The sequence below is a fragment of the Erythrolamprus reginae genome, chromosome 3 (genome assembly GCF_031021105.1).
Source record: "Erythrolamprus reginae isolate rEryReg1 chromosome 3, rEryReg1.hap1, whole genome shotgun sequence".
In the NCBI taxonomy this organism is placed as follows: domain Eukaryota; kingdom Metazoa; phylum Chordata; class Lepidosauria; order Squamata; family Dipsadidae; genus Erythrolamprus; species Erythrolamprus reginae.
The window spans coordinates 248,127,811-248,147,788 of record NC_091952.1 but is presented as its reverse complement, the minus strand read 5'-3'; the positions used below and the strand labels follow the sequence as shown (position 1 = coordinate 248,147,788).

Genomic DNA, 19,978 nt, shown 5'->3' with positions numbered 1-19,978 from the left:
ACCAGCGGACGTTGTGAACTCCAACACTCTGGACATTTTTAAGAGAAGATTGAACTGCCACTTGACTGGTGTACTATAGGGTTCCTGTTTGGGCAGGGGGTTGAACTCGATGACCTTCATGGTCCCTTTCAACTCTAACAACAAACAAACAAACAAACAAATAAATAAATCCGCTTACAGAGGGCTTTAAAGTCTGACGGCAGAAAAAGACCTCATGGTCCATCTAGTCTGCCCTTATACTATTTCCTGTATTTTATCTTACAATGGATATACAATATGTTTATCCCAGGCATGTTTAAATTCAGTTACTGTGGATTTACCAACCACATCTGCTGGAAGTTTGTTCCAAGGATCTACTACTCTTTCAGTAAAATAATATTTTCTCATGTTGCCTTTGATCTTTCCCCCAACTAACTTCAGATTGTGTCCCCTTGTTCTTGTGTTCACTTTCCTATTAAAAATACTTCCCTCCTGAACCTTATTTAACCCTTTAACATATTTAAATGTTTCGATCATGTCCCCCCTTTTCCTTCTGTCCTCCAGACTATACAGATTGAGTTCATTAAGTCTTTCCTGATACGTTTTATGCTTAAGACCTTCCACCATTCTTGTAGCCCGTCTTTGGACCCGTTCAATTTTGTCAATATCTTTTTGTAGGTGAGGTCTCCAGAACTGGACACAGTATTCCAAATGTGGTCTCACCAGCGCTCTATAAAGTGGTATATTAGTGAAGTGGTATATTAGTCTAAAGGCTATTACTATTGCTATAATTATTCCCTTCTGTTGAAACCAGATTTTGCCCCCATCCTTTAACTTCTCACCGGGAGTCCTGCACAATACTTTCTCAATTCCCCTCTTAATTTAAATCAGAGTCAACTGAACTCCATGCTTCCTGCAGCTCTCATAGCAAAAATGCTTCCTCCTAAAGCATGCCTCCCTAGGTGGTCATCTGCTGATCTCCAGATACACTAATAAGGCTCCCTGATGCAAGTGCTTCCTGAAAATTGCATTTGATAACAACCCTGTGCATTAAGAACAGTTCAATTTAGCAGAATACCTTTCCTATTAGGGACACAATTGCCAGAGGAATGCCAGTTAACTATGTCCAGCTGAGGTTCCTGTCTTTCTGGACATAATTAAATCCATTTTCATCAAGGCTTTTAAATTCATTTAGTGGAGAAAATGTAATAGGACTTTTTTTTTGGGGGGGGGGGCTACTTCTAATAGGGGCACCCCTAGCTGTTGTGTTCTCACAACATGTTAACTCACTACAGCTTCTATCCAAACCAAATCTGCTTAGCAATACTTCTGGTAGAATATATCCCTATTTTGGGGGATCCCAAAATCCTTATCCCTTTTCTCTGAAAAACCCTGTTATAGAAACATAGAAACATAGAAGTCTGATGGCAGAAAAAGACCTCATGGTCCATCTAGTCTGCCCTTATACTATTTTCTGTATCTTATCTTAGGATGGATATATGTTTATCCCAGGCATGTTTAAATTCAGTTACTGTGGATTTACCAACCACGTCTGCTGGAAGTTTGTTCCAAGGATCTACTACTCTTTCAGTAAAATAATATTTTCTCATGCTGCTTTTGATCTTTCCCCCAGCTAACTTCAGATTTTGTCCCCTTGTTCTTGTATTCACTTTCCTATTCAAAACACTTCCCTCCTGGACCTTATTTAACCCTTTAACATATTTAAATGTTTCGATCATGTCCCCCCTTTTCCTTCTGTCCTCCAGACTATACAGATTGAGTTCACGAAGTCTTTCCTGATATGTTTTATGCTTAAGACCTTCCACCATTCTTGTAGCCCGTCTTTGGACCCGTTCAATTTTGTCAATATCTTTTTGTAGGTGAGGTCTCCAGAACTGAACACAGTATTCCAAATGTGGTCTCACCAGCACTCTATATAGCGGGATCATAATCTCCCTCTTCCTGCTTGTTATACCTCTAGCTATGCAGCCAAGCATCCTACTTGCTTTCCCTACTGCCTGACTGCACTGCTCACCCATTTTGAGACTGTCAGAAATCACTACCCCTAAATCCTTCTCTTCTGAAGTTTTTGCTAACACAGAACTGCCAATACAATACTCAGATTGAGGATTCCTTTTCCCCAAGTGCATTATTTTACATTTGGAAACATTAAACTGCAGTTTCCATTGCTTTGACCATTTATCTAGTATTTAGACCATTTATATCTATTACTACATGTCTATTCTACAATACGGGCTACAAGAATGGTGGAAGGTCTTAAGCATAAAAAGTATCAGGAAAGACTTAATGAACTCAATCTGTATAGTCTGGAGGACAGAAGGACCAGGGGAGACATGATAGCTGTCTTTCAGTATTTGAGGGGCTGCCACAAAGAAGAGGGAGTCAAGCTATTCTCCAAAGCACCTGAGGGGCAGGACAGGAAGCAATGGATGGAAACTAATCAAGGAGAGAAGCAGCCTAAAACCAAGGAGAAATTTCCTGACAGTTACACCAAGTAATCTGTGGAACAACTTGCCTCCAGAAGTTGTGAATGCTGAAATATTGGAGGTTTTAAAAAAGGGATTGGCCAACTATTTACAGTGGGTACAGAAAGTATTCAGACCCCTTTAAATTTTAGACTCTTTGTTTCATTGCAGCCATTTGGTAAAATAAAAAAAAATCATTTTATTTCTCACTAATGTACACTCAGCAGAAGAAAAAAACAGAAATGTAGAAACAGAAACAAAGAAGATTGACAGCAGAAAAAGACCTCCTGGTCCATCTAGTCTGCCTTTACGCTATTTCCTCTATTTTATCTTAGGATGGATCTATGTTTATCCCAGGCATGTTTAAATTCAGTTCCTGTGGATTTACCAATTGTGTGTGCTGGAAGTTTGTCCCAAGCATCTACTACTCTTCAGTAAAATAATATTTTCTGACGTTGCTTCTGAACTTTATTTAACCCTTTAACGTACAGTATTTAAATGTTTCTATCATGTCCCCCCTTTTCCTTCTGACATGATCGAAAACATTTAAATATGTTAAAGGGTTAAATAATGTTCAGGAGAGAAGTGTATTTAATAGGAAAGTGAACACAAGAACAAGGGGGCACAATCTGAGGTTATTTGGGGGAAAGATCAGAAGCAGCGTGAGCAAATATTATTTTACTCAAAGAGTAGTAGATTTTACTCAAAGAGTAGTAGATGCTTGGAAAAAATTTCCAGCAGATGTGGTTGAATTTAAATAGTAGCTGAATTTAAACACACCTGGGCTAAACATATATCTCTCCTAAGATAAAATACAGGAAATAGTATAAGGGCAGAATAGATGGGACCATGAGGGTCTTTTTCTGCCGTCAATCTATTTTTCAAGGCCAATTAATTCTGGGCTGGAACTTGATAATGTGCTTTAGTGTCCCTGCCAACCCATCAGCCTTACCATTGAAAACAGGTTACAGAATTGTGGCAATGGGGCCATCTACTTATTCATGTTTCTCTGGGTTGTTTTCAGGCAAGCTGTTTTGGTACCAAGTGCATTATGACATGCATGTCCGGACGCACACACGAGAGCATCTCCATTACTGCTCTCAGTGCAGCTACTCCTCCATCACCAAAAACTGTCTTAAGCGCCATGTCATCCAGAAGCATAGCAACATTTTGCTGAAATGTCCCACCGAAGACTGCGATTATTCTACCCCGGATAAGTACAAACTCCAAGCCCATCTCAAAGTGCACTCAGAGTTGGTAAGCCTGGAATCTTGATAGTACTTTTGTTTAAACTTTCAATTCATGTACCGTATTTTTTGGAGTATAAAAAGCACTTTCCCCCCTAAAAGAGAATGAAAATTTGGATGTGTCTTATACACCGAATGTAGCCCTGCCCAGTCTCTCAAACGGAGGCTTCAGAGGCTGAAAACAACCTGTGAAACCTCCATTTCAGAAGGTTTTGTTTGTTTTTTGAGATGCTGGGCAGGCTACAATGGAGTTTTCACAGGTGGAAAAAATGCCTCTGAAATGGATGCTTCATAGACTGCAAAATGCCTCTAAAACAGAGGTTTCACAGGGTGAAAAAAAGCCTCTGAAACGGAGGCTTCACAGGGTGAAAAAAAGCCTCTGAAATGGATGTTTCACAGGGTGAAAAAAGCCTCTGAAATGGATGTTTCACAGGGTGAAAAAAGCCTCTGAAATGGATGTTTCACAGGGTGAAAAAAGCCTCTGCAACGGAGGCTTCACAGGGTGAAAAAAAAGCCTCTGCAACGGAGGCTTCACAGGGTGAAAAAAGCCTCTGAAACGGAGGCTTCACAGGGTGAAAAAAGCCTCTGAAACGGAGGCTTCACAGGGTGAAAAAAAGCCTCTGAAACGGAGGCTTCACAGGGTGAAAAAATCCTCTGCAACAGAGGTTTCACAGGGTGAAAAAAGCCTCTGAAACGCAGGCTTCACAGGGTGAAAAAAAGCCTCTGAAATGGATGTTCCACAGGGTGAAAAAAAGCCTCTGCAATGGAGGTTTCACATCCCTACCACCTCAAACAAAGAATAGGAAAGTGTGCCCCTTACTTCCTCTAACCACCCCAAAACCAATCCCCAACATAAGACCAATCTCAAAGGGTGAAAAAAGCATCTGAAACAGAGGTTTCACAAGGTGAAAAAAAGCCTCTGAAATTGAGGTTTCACAAGGTGAAAAAAAGCATCTGAAACAGAGGTTTCACAAGGTGAAAAAAAGCCTCTGAAATTGAGGTTGCACAGGCAGGAAAAAAAGCCTCTGAAACGGAGGTCGCACAGGCTGAAAAAGCAAGGCACAGAGGTCACAACCAATGAACCTTTTGCTAAAGTTCACCTCTGGGAACAGCTGATTGAGAATATTCAGGGAGAACATCCACCACCACCCCAATCAGCCTTTTTCTTATTTTCCTCCCCAAAAACTAAGGTGTGTCTTATACGCCAGTGCGTCTTATAGTCCAAAAAATATGGTACATGTTTATCATATTTTAAAACCGCAGGTAGTCCTTGGCTCCCCGAGTCTGCAGAGAGGGGCAGCATACAAATCTAATAAATAATAATAATAATAATAATAATAATAATAATAATAATAATAATAACAACAACAACAACAACAACAACAACAACAACTTTCAACAATTTGTTTAGTGACCGTTCAAAGTTGCAACAGCATTGGGGGGAAAAGTGACTGACGACCGAATTTCACTTTTACCACCTTGATGGTCACATGATCATAATTGACACTTGGCAACTGGCTCATACAGTGGAACCTCGACATACGAGCAGCTCTACTTACGAGCTACTCGAGATAAGAGCTGGGAGGGGAGCGACATTTTTGTTCGCCTCCCGAGCTCACATTCGGGATACGAGCGCCAAGGAGCTGTCTACTGAAGCCGAACGCTAACTTCCGCGTTCGGCTTCAGGAGACAGCTCCTTGGCGCTCGTATCCCGCGTGTTTTAAAAGGTCGCAGCCGGCCTGGGGGGGTCGGGGGGAAGCCCCCGAGCCCCCCAGGCCGGCTGCGACGTTTTAAAACACCCGCGCAGCTTCGCAGCTGTCTCCTGAAGCCGAACGCGGAAGTTAGCGGCAGCGGGGTTTTTTGTTGTTGCACGGATTAATTGACTTTACATTGTTTCCTATGGGAAACAATGTTTCGTCATACGAGCGTTCCGACTTACGAGCCTCCTTCCGGAACCAATTAGTCTCGTAAGTCGGGGTTCTACTGTATTTACGATGGGGTCATGTGATTACTTTTTGCAACCTTCTGACAAGCAAAGGTTGATGAGGAATCCAGATTCATTTAACAACTGTGTTGTAACAACTGCAGTGGTTCACTTGTAAAATGAGGCGAGACTCACTTAACAACTGTCTCACTTAGCGACGTAAATTTTGAGTTCCATTGTGGTCAAGGATTACCTGAGCCCATCTCCTCCCCAAGGGGATTCTGGGTGGTGTACAAATAAAACAGTAAAACATGAAAACAGTATATAAAATTCAAAAGATGCAAGCAGTGTTAAACATCAATTTTAAAAGGGGATTTAAAACAAAATTTGCCACATTTTCTGCAAGGTGAGGCTCAAATAGAAATTCTACCATTGTGTTATTTGCATTTGCTCTATCAATAGCTGTTGTCTGCCTTCTAAACTTCTCCAGCTGAGTAGTACAGTGGTACCTCTACTTACGGACTTAATTCGTTCCATGACCAGGTTCTTAAGTAAAAATGTTTGTAAGAAGAAGCAATTTTCCCCATAGGAATCAATGAATCAATGTGTGTGATTGGAAAAAACACAGGGAGGGTGGAGGCCATGTTTCCTCCCAGGAGATTCCTAGAGAGGCCCCATGGATGCTTCTCCCCGCCTTTTCCAGCCCTGTTTCCTCCCAGGATTCCTAGAGAGGCCCCACGGAGGCTTTTCCCTGCCTTTTCCGGTTACAATTTCAGAGGCTCGGGTTTGTAAGTGGAAAATGGTTCTTGGGAGGAGGTAAAAAATCTTGAACACCCGGTTCTTATCTAGAAAAGTTCTTAAGTAGAAGCGTTCTTAGGTAAAAGACTTAATGAACTCAATCTGTATAGTCTGGAGGACAGAAGGAAAAGGGGGACATGATCGAAACATTTAAATATGTTAAAGAGTTAAATAAGGTCCAGGAGGGAAGTGTTTTTAATAGGAAAGTGAACACAAGAACAAGGGGACACAATCTGAAGTTAGTTGGGGGAAAGATCAAAAGCAACATGAGAAAATATTATTTTACTGAAAGAGTAGTAGATCCTTGGAACAAACTTCCAGCAGACGTGGTAGATAAATCCACAGTAACTGAATTTAAACATGCCTGGGATAAACATATGTCCATCCTAAGATAAAATACAGAAAATAGTATAAGGTCAGACTAGATGGACCATGAGGTCTTTTTCTGCCGTCAGACTTCTATGTTTCTATGTTTAAAGGACCACTGTACTAGCATATTTGTTTCTCAGTTCAGCTGTGGGAAAGTGAAATTTGGGATTATAGTTCTGGTTTGGGTGAATATAAAGAGGGGGGGGGGGAGTTGTGTGCCACACTGGAGCACTACAACCTCTGCATGAGTTCCCTAACTAAGTACTGTATATATATATGAATTGGTTGCATAATTTTGGATTATTTTGCATAATTTAATTTTGGGGGTTTTGGGTTTTTTTGCATTAGTAATCAAGAGGGGAACATTTCTTGGCTTGAACACTGACACATCAAAACAAATACAGCTTATGGAAAAAGATCTTTAGTTTTAATAATTTCATGCCTTAATGATTTTTACACTAGGTGGCATGCCTGTATGGCAATAGCATCTCAGTTAATACACATTAAATCTGACAAAAATATAGAAAGGTCATGAACATTTCCTTCCTTCCTTCCTTCCTTCCTTCCTTCCTTCCTTCCTTCCTTCCTTCCTTCCTTCCTTCCTTCCCTTACTTATTTACTTTTCTTTTCATCTTTCCCTCTTTCTTCTTTTCTTTCTTCCTTCTTTCTTTACTTTTCTTATCTTTCTATCTTTGTCTTATTTCCTTTTTTTCCTTCCTTCCTTCCTTCCCTTACTTATTTACTTTTCTTTTCATCTTTCTCTCTTTCTTTCTTCTTTTCTTTCTTCCTTCTTCCTTTACTTTTCTTATCTTTCTATCTTTGTCTTCTTTCTTTTCCTTCCTTCCTTCCTTTTCTTCCTTCCTTCCTTCCTTCACTTACTTATTTACTTTTCTTTTCATCTTTGTCTCTTTCTTTCTTCTTTTCTTCCTTCCTTCTTTCTTTACTTTTCTTATCTTTCTATCTTTGTCTTATTTCCTTCCTTCCTTCCTTCCCTCCTTTCTTCCCTTACTTACTTATTTACTTCTCTTTTCATCTTTCTCTCTTTCTTCTTTACTTTCTTCCTTCTTTCTTTACTTTTCTTATCTTTCTATCTTTGTCTTCCTTCCTTCCTTCCTTCTTTAGATACCCTTCCTTCCATCCCTCCCTCCTTCCCTCCCTCAGTTGAGTTGAGATGAATGTATTCAGCAATACATATAACCCTCCTCTCCTTATTACCTTTTTGAGAAAGAAGGACTGTGTATAAAATTTCCTCCGTGAACTGCTAATTTTCTGGCCTTATCTGGGAGCAGGAATGCCTCCAGCCATGTCCCAACATCCTTGACTAAATCTCTCCATCCCCTTGGCACACCAACCATTTGCACTTCAGTCGTGCTTATTTTAATCCTCCCCTTCCCTTTGGCCTTAATTATCTTTTCATCTTTGCTCCTGGATGCATTGGCCGGAGTCTCTGCAAGCCCATAGGCAATAAAAGGTCTGAAACATGATGTTTCCTACTTGACCTTGCAGATGTGCAACGTGCAGGATTTATGGAGAGAGAAAGGTGGCTGGGACCAATTTGCTTGTGCTCTTGGTTTGCCGGCCGAAATATGATCAGTTGTTCTATCCCGTCCTACGCAGCTTGGAAACAAAGGAGGAATCCATGCATTGGTATTTTAAAATCAGTATTTTTATAGATAGAAGTCTCATTTTTATAAGCCAAAGTCATGCAAAGTCTACTACGCCCTGGTCCGACTACACCTGGAGTACTGTATTCAGTTCTGGTCACCACACTTCAAAAGAGACATTGAAACTCTGGAGAAGGTGCAAAAAAGAGCAACTAAGATAATTAAGGGATTGGAAACCAAGACTTACCAAGAGAGATTGCAGGAAGTGGGCATGGATAGCCTAGAGAAAAGGAGGGCCAGAGCGGACATGATAGCAGTCTACAAGTATACGAGGGGATGTCACAGAGAGGAGGGGATCACTTTATTCTCCAGGGCACCAGAGGGCCGGATGAGGAACAAGGGCTGGAAGCTGACCAAGGAGAGATTCAACATGGAGATAAGGAGGAACTTCCTGACGGTCAGAGCGATCAACCAATGGAACAACCTACCAGCGGACGTTGTGAACTCCAACACTCTGGACATTTTTAAGAGAAGATTGAACTGCCACTTGACTGGTGTGCTATAGGGTTCCTGCTTGGGCAGGGGGTTGAACTTGTTGGCCTTCATGGTCCCTTTCAACTCTAACAATCAATCAATCTTGGCACGTTTCTCAGTGAGGGTAATTAAGAGATTCAAAATTCAGTTCCGCAGCGAGGCTGCTGCCAAAGATCAAAGCTACTGCTGCATTCCTTCATGAGATAAGAAATCTACAGTTTCGCAGACTTACTAATAATCCTAATAATAAACGGATGTCCAAGTGCCGCCTCTATGTTGGTTGAGGCAGGCAGGCGAATAGTTCTGGATTGGAAGGATGTGACAAAATGGACAATGCAAAATTGGTATAGGTACATGGTGGACCATATTCAATTTGAAATTATGGATAAAAGGATAACTTTGGATAATGAAACAACTGATGGGACGGTGGGACAAGGTAAGACGATATATGATGAGTAGACTCCAAGACCAAGCTACAAGAAATAAATTGGAATCACTCTATAATATGTAAATAGATATATTGCTCTTGGGTCAAAGTGGGTTATATAAGAAACACCCCCGATTTGGTGGTGGGGTATGTGTGTGTGTGTTATTAAAAAAAAAAAAAAAGAGGCAGGCAGGCTTCCCTTGAGTATCATTTGTTGGGGGTCAGGGGAAAGGGAGGGTCTTTCTGCTCAATTGTGACAATTGGTGGGCCACTGTGTGACACAGAATGCTGGACTCGATGGGCTTTGGCCTGATTCAGCAGGGCTCTTCTTGTGTACTTATGTTCAAATAAGGAAATTTTGTCCCTACTATTTCCCCCTCTCTCTCTCTGATTCCTGACTGTGTTTGTATGTTTTTTTTTTTCCTTTTAAAAGAAATGTTCATCATGATGCATCTGATGTTTGTAGAGCTCTTCTCTATGGATAGGAGAAAGGCTGTCGGCCAATATCTCCAACAGGTCAACATCCCTTTGAAAAAATAATAGGGGGATTGTTCAGAAGAGCCAATTTCCTACTCTGACTAAGTACCGTGTCTCTGAAAACCGCAGGTTGGTCTTTCAGAAATCAGCATGAAATTCCGAGCAAATGTACGGGGCAAATCCTTCTATAAATGCACCATAATGTTTACAGGTATTTATTACGATGATTATAGCCTGAATGAGGGGGAAAAAATGCTTGACTGAATTCATTCTGCATGGAAAAGTCAAGGATTGTTTTCAGATCACAGTCTTGGCTTTTATGGGTAGCAGTTGATCTCTTACAAACTGCTGTGCAACATGTGCGTTTGTGTCTATCGCAAAGGTAGCTACAGCTTCCGCAGTGCTTAAGAGCCTAGTGCAGTGATGGCAAACCTATGGGACGCGTGCCACAGGTGGCACATGGAACCATATCTGCTGGAACGCGAGCCATTGCCCTAACTCACTTCCAGTGTACATGCGCATGCGAGCCAGCTGATTTTCAGCTTGTGTGGAGGCTCTGGAAGGGCATTTTTGGCCTGCAGAGGACCTCCGGGGCGGCAGGAGAAGCCGTTTTTATTTTATTTACTTATTTATTTAATTGGATTTGTATGCCGCCCCTCTCTGAGGACTCGGGGCGGCTCACAGCATGTTACAGAACAACAATAAACAATAATAGTGTTCTGCCGGAGTGTTTCAACCCCCCATAATTACAGGGTAATTAGTCCAGGAAGACACACACCACATGATAAAAGGAAAACCCAAAAGTTTTTATAAACAGAAAAAGAGAAACAGCTCCCTTTTTAAATGTCAAAGGGATTTTCTGGTACACACAAGGCACAGGTTAAATGCAATCCAATTGCTCACCCAATAACTGGGAAATTGAGTCCAATTCTAAAGTCCAGAGAGTCCACACACAATCTTGAACAGCACAAAAACCACTATCTTGACGAAACAATGAATCAGATTAACTGCCATGAGGCTAAAACACCAGGCTGCGCTTTTATCTGTAGCACTAATTACAGCAGCCCCACCCAACCACAGGTGGCCTCATTTTCTCTTGTAATAATCCTTCAATTGTTGTCTCCTATGCATCACTCTACGCATGCGTGGATGTGTCATTAATTCTTGTTCAGAATCCAAGGATGGTACAGATGATTGATCTCCTCCTGGGCTGTCTGCCAAACTCCCCTCCTCCCTGTCACTCACGTCTCCTTGGTCAGAGGAGGCTTCGTCGGCAGATTCCACTGGGAGCAAAACAGGCCTGCGGCACGTGGATGTCTCCCCCACACCCACCTTCACATTCCTTGGGGCAGGGGCTGGGCTAGAGCTAACCACAACAAATAGCAATCCAATTAATACATTAAAAAAACAGTCTTTAAAAATTATAATTAAAAAAACCCCCATCAATATCATTCATTCAATAATCAAACTAAAGCATTCATTGGTCATGGGGGAAGATCTAAGGAACCCCAGGCCTGGCGGCGAAGATGAGTTTTTAAACTCTTCCGGAAGGCGAGGAGGGTGGAGGCAGTGCGAATCTCCGGAGGGAGCTGATTCCAGAGGGCGGGGCCCCCCACAGAGAAGGCTCTTCCCCGAGGTCCCGCCAAATGACATTGCTTGGTCGACGGGACCCTAAGGAGACCAACTCTGTGGGACCTCACCGGTCGCTGGGATTCGTGCGGCAGAAGGCGGTCTCGGAGATAGTCTGGTCCTATGCCATGTAGGGCTTTATAGGTCATAACCAACACTTTTTTTAATCTTCCCAGGCTCTAGAAAAGCCTCTGGAGCCTGGGGAGGGCAAAAAAAATGGGCCTACCAGGCGCATTGGAAGTCAGGAAATAGGGAAGTGGAGAGTTGTCCACGCATACACAGTGGTGATGGGACAGTGGGGAGGGTCATGCGCACATGTGCAGGGGACATTGGATTATGGGTGTGGACACTCGTGCACATGCAATAATGCCCACACACACATTTTCAGCACCTGTGGGGAAAAAGGTTCGCCATCACTGCCCTAGTGCGTTGATTGAATAGCAGGGTTTTCAACCGATGCCAGAGAAAAACTAGAAAAAAATCTAGGGAAAACGTCCAATTACCTTTTTTCCCCTTAATTGGATGCTACTCGCCATCCTCTCTCTCTCTCTCTCTTCCTCTGTTCTTTTTCTTTTTAAATAAGATACAACACAGATGATCCTCAACTTAAGGCCATCATGGTCATAAGTTGAGGACCATCATGAAGCCTGTCCTTTATAAGAACATAAGAAGAGCCATTCTGAATCAGGCCAAAGCCCATTGAATCCAGTATTCTGTGTCACACAATGGCCCACCAATTGTCCATGGGGATCTTGAGCAGAAAAAGAAGGCAAAACCCTCCCTTTCCCCTGACCCCCAACAAATGGTACCCAAGGGAATCCTGCCTGCCTCAACCAACATAGAGGCGGCACATGGACATCCATTTCAATAACCACCGATACACTTGGCATCCATTAATCTGTCTAATCCTGCCTTGAAGCTATCCAGGCTGATAGTTGACATCATATTATGATTGAAAATCATATTTGTCACAAAGCAGGTTACCCACACAATGAACCTGATTTTATGACCATTTCACTGTGGTTGTTAAGCAAACCAGTTGTTGAATATGGCCTGGTTTTGTCAAAAAAATATGCTGGTTTTCATTAAAAACATGGTAAAACGTGGTCATACGTGAGTGCGGACAATTGCAGTTGTAAATGTAGGGAGGGGGCAAATATTATGAAGTTACCATGGAGGGGGTAATTCTCAAGGCCAGGGATAGGCAAAGTTAGCTCTTCTATCACTTGTGGACTTATAGAAACATAGAAACATAGAAGACTGACGGCAGAAAAAGACCCCATGGTCCATCTAGTCTGCCCTTTTACTATTTCCTGTATTTTATCTTACAATGGATATATGTTTATCCCAGGCATGTTTAAATTCGGTTACTGTGGATTTACCAACCACGTCTGCTGGAAGTTCGTTCCAAGGATCTACTACTCTTTCAGTAAAATAATACTTTCTCATGTTGCCTTTGATCTTTCCCCCAACTAACTTCAGATTGTGTCCCCTTGTTCTTGTGTTCACTTTCCTGTTAAAAACACTTCCCTCCTGAACCCTATTTAACCCTTTAACATATTTAAATGTTTCGATCATGTCCCCCCTTTTCCTTCTGTCTTCCAGACTATACAGATTGAGTTCATTAAGTCTTTCCTGATACGTTTTATACTTCAGACCTTCCACCATTCTTGTAGCCCGTCTTTGGACCCGTTCAATTTTGTCAATATCTTTTTGTAGGTGAGGTCTCCAGAACTGAACACAGTACTCCAAATGTGGTCTCACCAGCGCTCTATATAAGGGGATCACAATCTCCCTCTTCCTGCTTGTTATACCTCTAGCTATGCAGCCAAGCATCCTACTTGCCTTTCCTACCGCCCGACCACACTGCTCACCCATTTTGAGACTGTCAGAAATCACTACCCCTAAATCCTTCTCTTCTGAAGTTTTTGCTAACACAGAACTGCCAATGCAATACTCAGATTTAGGATTCCTTTTCCCCAAGTGCATTATTTTACATTTGGAAACATTAAACTGCAGTTTCCATTGCTTTGACCATTTATCTATTTATCCCAGAATTCCTGAGCCAGTCATGCTAGCTCAGGAATGTGGACTTCAACTCCCAGAATTCCTGAACTAGCATGTCTGGCTCAGGAATTCTGGGAGTTGAAGTCCACATGTCATAGAAGAGCCAACTTGCCCGACCCCTGCTCAAGGCCATTGGAACTTTGAAACTCGGTCATAAGTACTGCTGTAACTTTGAATGGTCTCCAAACAACTGGCCATAAATCGAGGACTACCTATAAAGTAACTGTGCTTCAAGAGCTAATACAAGTCATTTTATTTATTTATTTATTTATTTAATTGATTGATTGATGGATGGATGGATGGATGGATTGATTGATTGATTGTTAGAGTTGGAAGGGACCATGCAGGTCATCAAGTCCAACCCCCTGCCTAAGCAGGAACCCTATAGCATCCCAGCCAAATGGCAGTCCAATTTCCTCTTTAAAATGTCCAGAGTATTGGAGTTCACAACGTCCGCTGGTAGGTTGTTCCACTGGTTGATCGTCCTGACCGTCAGGAAGTTCTTCCTTATTTCCAGGTTGAATCTCTCCTTAGTCAGCTTCCAGCCATTGTTCCTCGTCCGGCCCTCCGGTGCCCTGGAGAATAAAGTGATCCCCTCCTCTCTGTGGCAACCCCTCGTATACCTGTAGACTGCTATCATGTCCGCTCTGGCCCTCCTTTTCTCTAGGCTACTCATGCCCAGTTCCCGCAATCTCTCTTCGTAAGTCTTGGTTTCTAGACCCCTGATCATTTTGGTTGCTCTTTTCTGCACCTTCTCCAGAGTTTCAATGTCTTTTTTGAAGTGTGGTGACCAGAACTGAACACAGTACTCCAGGTGTGGTCTGACCAGGGTGTAGTAGAGTGGTATTAAGACTTCCCTGGTCTTGGAGTGTATTCCCATGTTGATGCAGCTTAGGATTGTATTGGCTTTTTTGGCGGCTGCTGCACATTGTTGGCTCATGTTTAGTTGATTATCCAACAAGACTCTGAGATCTCTTTCGCAGTCGCTACTGTTGAGGGGGGTTTCTCCCAGGCTGTATGTGTGTCCAGGTTTTTTTTTACCTAGGTGAAGGACTTTGCTCTTGTCGATGTTGAGCATCATTTTGTTGGTGTGGGCCCACTGTGTTAGTCTGTGTTTAATTTTGACACAAAATGAAAAGGCTAAGTGGCAATAAATTTGGCTTGGCGCAGGACTGAGACCCTGGTCGATTTATCCTTGTCTATTTATCCTAGTCCCACTTTGTTACCATGTTATAGTGGCTTGATACTTAACCGCTGCTATCTTCTAACTCAGAGGTCCCCAAACTTGGCAACTTTAAGACTTGTGTACTTCAACTCCCAGAATTTTTTTGCAGTAGTCTATTTGCACGTAGCTGTACCCACCTGGAAACAGATAGAGGAGCGGTGTCTCGCTTCTTAAGACCATCGGAAATATGGTTTTTCCGGTGGTCTTAGGCGACCCCTGTAAAAGGGTTGTTCGACCCCCATAGGGGTCACGACCCAGAGGTTGAGAACAGCTGCTCTAGAGGCTAAAACATATGATGAACAGTTGCAGGAATTGTCCACCTCTAGTCTATTGACGAGAAGGTTTAGAGGGGAGGTGATTACTGTCTTCTAGTACTTGAGGGACTGTTGTAGAGAAGAGTTATTGACTTAAAATCTCCAGAGAGCAGGGCAAGAAATAGTGAGTGGAAGCTTGTTAAAAAGACATCCAATCTAGAATTGAGGAGGAATTTTCTGACAGCGAGAACAATTAATCAGTGGAATGGCTTGCCTTCTGGGATTCTGAGTGCTCCATCACTGAAGGTTTTGGAAAATAGACAAACATTTGATTGGGATGTTATATAGTCTCCTGCCTTCGGAGGTACCTTCCAGGCTTATGATGTTATGTTCTTCATGTTCTATGCATTCTAGAAAATGTGTTTGTGTTATTCTTCCCCCCCCCCATACACACTTATAAACATTTATATTTTTCGATAGCAAGCATATCTAATTCTTTTTATATTTGAGTCAAAATGTCTGAAGATGCTGAAAGTCAAATCTCAAATTCTAATCTCTCCTTGACAGAAGAATTGCAGATCCAGACGTACTTTAAAAATGCTCGATTATCATTGAGATTTGCTCCTCCTGATAAGTCTCAGCCCTGAAAATGTTTTCTTTTCTTTTTTAAATATCTTTATTAATTATCATAAACATACATGACAAACACAGCATATAACATTTCATGGAGCTACAGTCGTGCCGTTTAAAATAGAAGTCTTCATGGTACAGAAAAAAGAAAGATCTTATTATTATTTAACACAATCTAAGACATTTTATGTAAAAATATCTATTATAACACGCTACATAAAAACTTGTCTGCAAATATATAAGGATATATATAGAAATTCTTAATTTGTAAATTAAATCAAATACAAGTAAAGAAGATTTATTTATTTATTTATTAGATTTGTATGCCGCCCCTCTCTGTAGACTCGGGGTGGCTAACAACAATAATTAAACAACATATAACAAATCTAATATTTAAAATAATTAAAAGACCCTTATTTAAAAAACCGAACATACACACAAACATACCATGCATAAATTGTATAGGCTTAGGGGGAAGGGAATATCTCAATTCCGCCATGCCTGATGACAGAGGTGGGTTTTAAGAAGCTTACGAAAGGCGAGGAGGGTGGGGGCAATTCTGATCTCTGGGGGGAGTTGGTTCCAGAGGGTCAGGGCCACCACAGAGAAGGCTCTTCCCCTGGGTCCCGCCAAACGACATTGATTATCTACTAGATCCTTATATTTCCATATTTTACCTTCTTGTATTAAATTTGGAGAACTTATAGCTTCAATCGGAAATATTCATTCTGGCATAACTAAAAAATGATCTTTCCTTATGTCATTCCAAACTTCTATAAGTGCTTTTCTAACTGTATGTCTCTTAAAATAAGAATGTGTTTTGTATTTTTCATACCATATAAAGGCATGCCACCCTAACATTAAATCGTGTCCTTCCATATTTAACAATCTTCTATTTTGTAAAGTAAGCCACTCTTTAATCCAAGTTAAAGTTGCTGCTTGATAATACAGCTTCCAGTTTGGGAGGGCAAGGCCTCCTCTTTCCTTTACATCTTCTAATGCACATAATTTTATTCTAGGTTTTTTATCTTGCCATATAAATTGTTTTCTAATGAGCCCAGAGCCCAGCAAGATATTTAAATTTTAAACTCGTTCATATTGTACTTAGCAGAGTGAAGTTCTCCCATACAGCGATGAGAATTTTCTGATTTTTCTCTTGGTGGCTGGAATTTTCCTTGGCAGACCACTCTTATTCTGCAAGAAGATGTAATTTTTATCTCTGAGTCGGCTGTAGCATTTGGTGCTTTTTTGGGGAAGCAAATCTTGGCATTTGTCAGAAGTGGAACAGTCTGTCTCTTCTACACTGTCAAAGTTCCCAGGAGCCTTTATGTCACTGGCTGCATATGTTCAGAACTGAACTAGTTCCAAAATCTCAAGGGGCTGCCACAAAGAAGAGGGAGTCAAACTATTCTCCAAAGCTCCTGAGGATAGGACAAGAAACAATGGGTGGAAACTAAACAAGGAAAGAAGCAACCTAGAACTAAGGAGAAAATTCTTGACAGTTAGGACAATTGATCAGTGGAACAGCTTGCCACCAGAAGTTGTGAATGCTCCAACACTGGAAGTTTTTAAGATGCTGGATAACCATTTATCTGATGTAAGCCTAAGCTGGGGGTTGGTCTAGAAGACCTCCAAGGTCTCTTCCAACTCTGTTACTATTCTAACTCATCAACTTGGCTTTGAAATTATTATCTCTTGGGATGATGATGAACTTGAGGTCCTGCATATTTATTTTCTGGTTTCTGAAAACATTCCATTCCCATTGAGCAGATATTCAAACATTGATGGAAATAATAGTTTTAGGGTCTTGGAATCCATTCCCATTTAGCTTTTTGTTTTCACCATGTGGGATGAAATGGTCCCAGATATCATTTACACATAACATTTGCGGAAGAAAGCACAGAGGCTTCTCCCCACCTTTTCCGGCCCTGTTTCCTCCCAGGAGATTCCTAGAGAGGCCCCACAGAGGCTTCTCCCTGCCTTTTCCGGCCCTGTTTCTTCCCAGGAGATTCCTAGAGAGGCCCCACAGAGGCTTCTCCCCACCTTTTCCGGCCATGTTTCCTCCCAGGAGATTCCTAGAGAGGCCCCACAGAGGCTTCTCCCTGTCTTTTCTGGTCCTGTTTCATCCCAGGAGATTCCTAAGAGAGGCCCCACAGAGGCTTCTCCCTGCCTTTTCCGGCCCTGTTTCATCTCAGGAGATTCATAGAAAGGCCCCACAGAGGCTTCTCCCTGCCTTTTCCGGCCCTGTTTCCTCCCAGGAGATTCCTAGAGAGGCCCCACGGAGGCTTCTCCCTGCCTTTTCCGGCCCTGTTTCCTCCCAGGAAATTCCTAGAGAGACCCCACTGAGGCTTCTCCCTGCCTTTTCCGGCCCTGTTTCCTCCCAGGAGATTCCTAGAGAGGCCCCACAGAGGCTTCTCCCTGCCTTTTCCGGCCCTGTTTCCTCCCAGGAGATTCCTAGAGAGGCCCCACGGAGGCTTCTCCCTGCCTTTTCCGGCCCTGTTTCATCCCAGGAGATTCCTAGAGAGGCCCCACAGAGGCTTCTCCCTGCCTTTTCCGGTTACAGTTTCAGAGGCTCGGGTTTGTAAGTGGAAAATGGTTCTTGAGCAGAGGCCAAAATTGTTGGTAAGTAGTGGCGTTTGTAGGTAGAGGTGCCACTATATTTAGCAGATGTTTTGATTGGCACCTGATTTGGTTGCTATTGCTATTGCTTCCTTCCTCCCTCCTCTATTGCTCTAAACCAGGGGTGTCTAACCATGACAATTTCAAAATCTGAAGTCCAGAAACCTTCCAAGTTGCCAAGATTGCTCTAACCCAAATTATTTTGAAATCACCCATGTGCTTATAAGCCTTTTAAAAAAAAATCCTTTCCATGTGCCTCATTGTCATAATGATAACTGTTCCGTCTTTTCATCCGCCAACTAAAATCCACCTCATCTTGAGCCTCATCTTGTTGGGAGCCCGATATTATTCACTATGTAATGAGTTTAGCAATCAGTTCAATGAACCGATACCATCTTCTTCTCCCTTTTTCTTCCCTTTAAAGGACAAAAAGAGTTATTCCTGCCCTGTGTGTGAGAAATCATTTTCTGAGGACCGACTTATAAAAGCTCATATAAAGACAAACCATCCAGGTAAGATAAGCCACAGTGATGGGGTTTTGAATGCATTGTAATCGTGGGGGCAAGGCGCCAGATTGAATAACATTCTGCTGTTATATTATTATTATTATGCCTTCTTGCTATTCGGTTTTCATTGTTACTCTTATTATTGTCATTATCATCATGAGGAAGATATTTTATTTTTAAAAAAAGAAATCATTTGGGTGATTAAATGATTGAGTGTCTCAGCACCTATATTATGAATAGTAATTTGCCAAGCTGAAATGAAGGAGGCAAATCTTGAATATTGAATACAGAGCTGTTCTGTCGAGCTCTCTGGTAGAATCCTCCCAAAAATTCACAGGTACAAATTGCAGACACACACACGTTTGAAAATTCAAAACAATGTTCTTCATAATGAAAATTCACTTAAACCAAGCCCTCTTTTGGGATAGCAAAGAGCACTCGTCTCCAAACAAACTGGTAATTTGTACAAGTCCCTTATCAGTTCTGTGATACTTAGCTTGCAGCTGTGAGGCAATTCACAGTCCTTCTTCTTTCACAAAGTGAAACACACTTTGCCCTGGTTTCCAAGCGGGGGAAAAATCAGCACACAAAAGGTCAAAGTCAGTAAAGCAGTCATGAAACACAATGATCAGATAATCCTCCACAATGGCCAAACCCACAGGCTGCTATTTATAGCAGCCTCACTAATTACCCCAGCCCCACCCAACCACAGGTGGCCTCATTTTCTTTGATAATAATCTCTCAGTTGTTGTTGCCTATGCATCGCTCTCCGCATGCGTGGCTGTATCATTAACTCTTGTTCCGAATCCAAGGAGGAGCTAGATAATTGATCTCCTTCTGAGCTGTCTGCCACACTCTCCTCCTCCCTGTCACTCATGTGTTCTTGGTCAGAGGAGCCTTCATCAGCAGATTCCACCAGGGACAAAACAGGCCTGCAGCATGTGGATGTCTCCCCCACATCCACAGTCCTTGGGGCAGGAGCTGGGCCAGAGCTAACCACAACACTGTTATATTATTATTATGCCTTCTTGCTATTCGGTTTTCATTGTTACTGCTATTATTGTCATTATAATCATGAGGAATATATTTTATTTTAAAAAAAGAAATCATTTGGGTGATTAAATGATTGAGTGTCTCAGCACCTATATTATGAATAGTAATTCGCCAAGCTGAAATGAAGGAAGCAAATCTTGAATATTGGAT

General features: G+C 41.9%; 1 protein-coding gene across 1 annotated transcript in view; it reads left to right on the top strand.

The window, feature by feature from the left end:
* The window catches only part of ZFAT (zinc finger and AT-hook domain containing), a 168,644-nt gene that overhangs the window by 64,995 nt on the left and 83,671 nt on the right, over positions 1-19,978 (top strand). The window contains exons 7-8 of the mRNA XM_070748331.1: positions 3,490-3,722; positions 18,694-18,781. Coding sequence (XP_070604432.1) covers positions 3,490-3,722; positions 18,694-18,781 — 321 coding nt within the window. The remainder of the gene's footprint in view (positions 1-3,489; positions 3,723-18,693; positions 18,782-19,978) is intronic.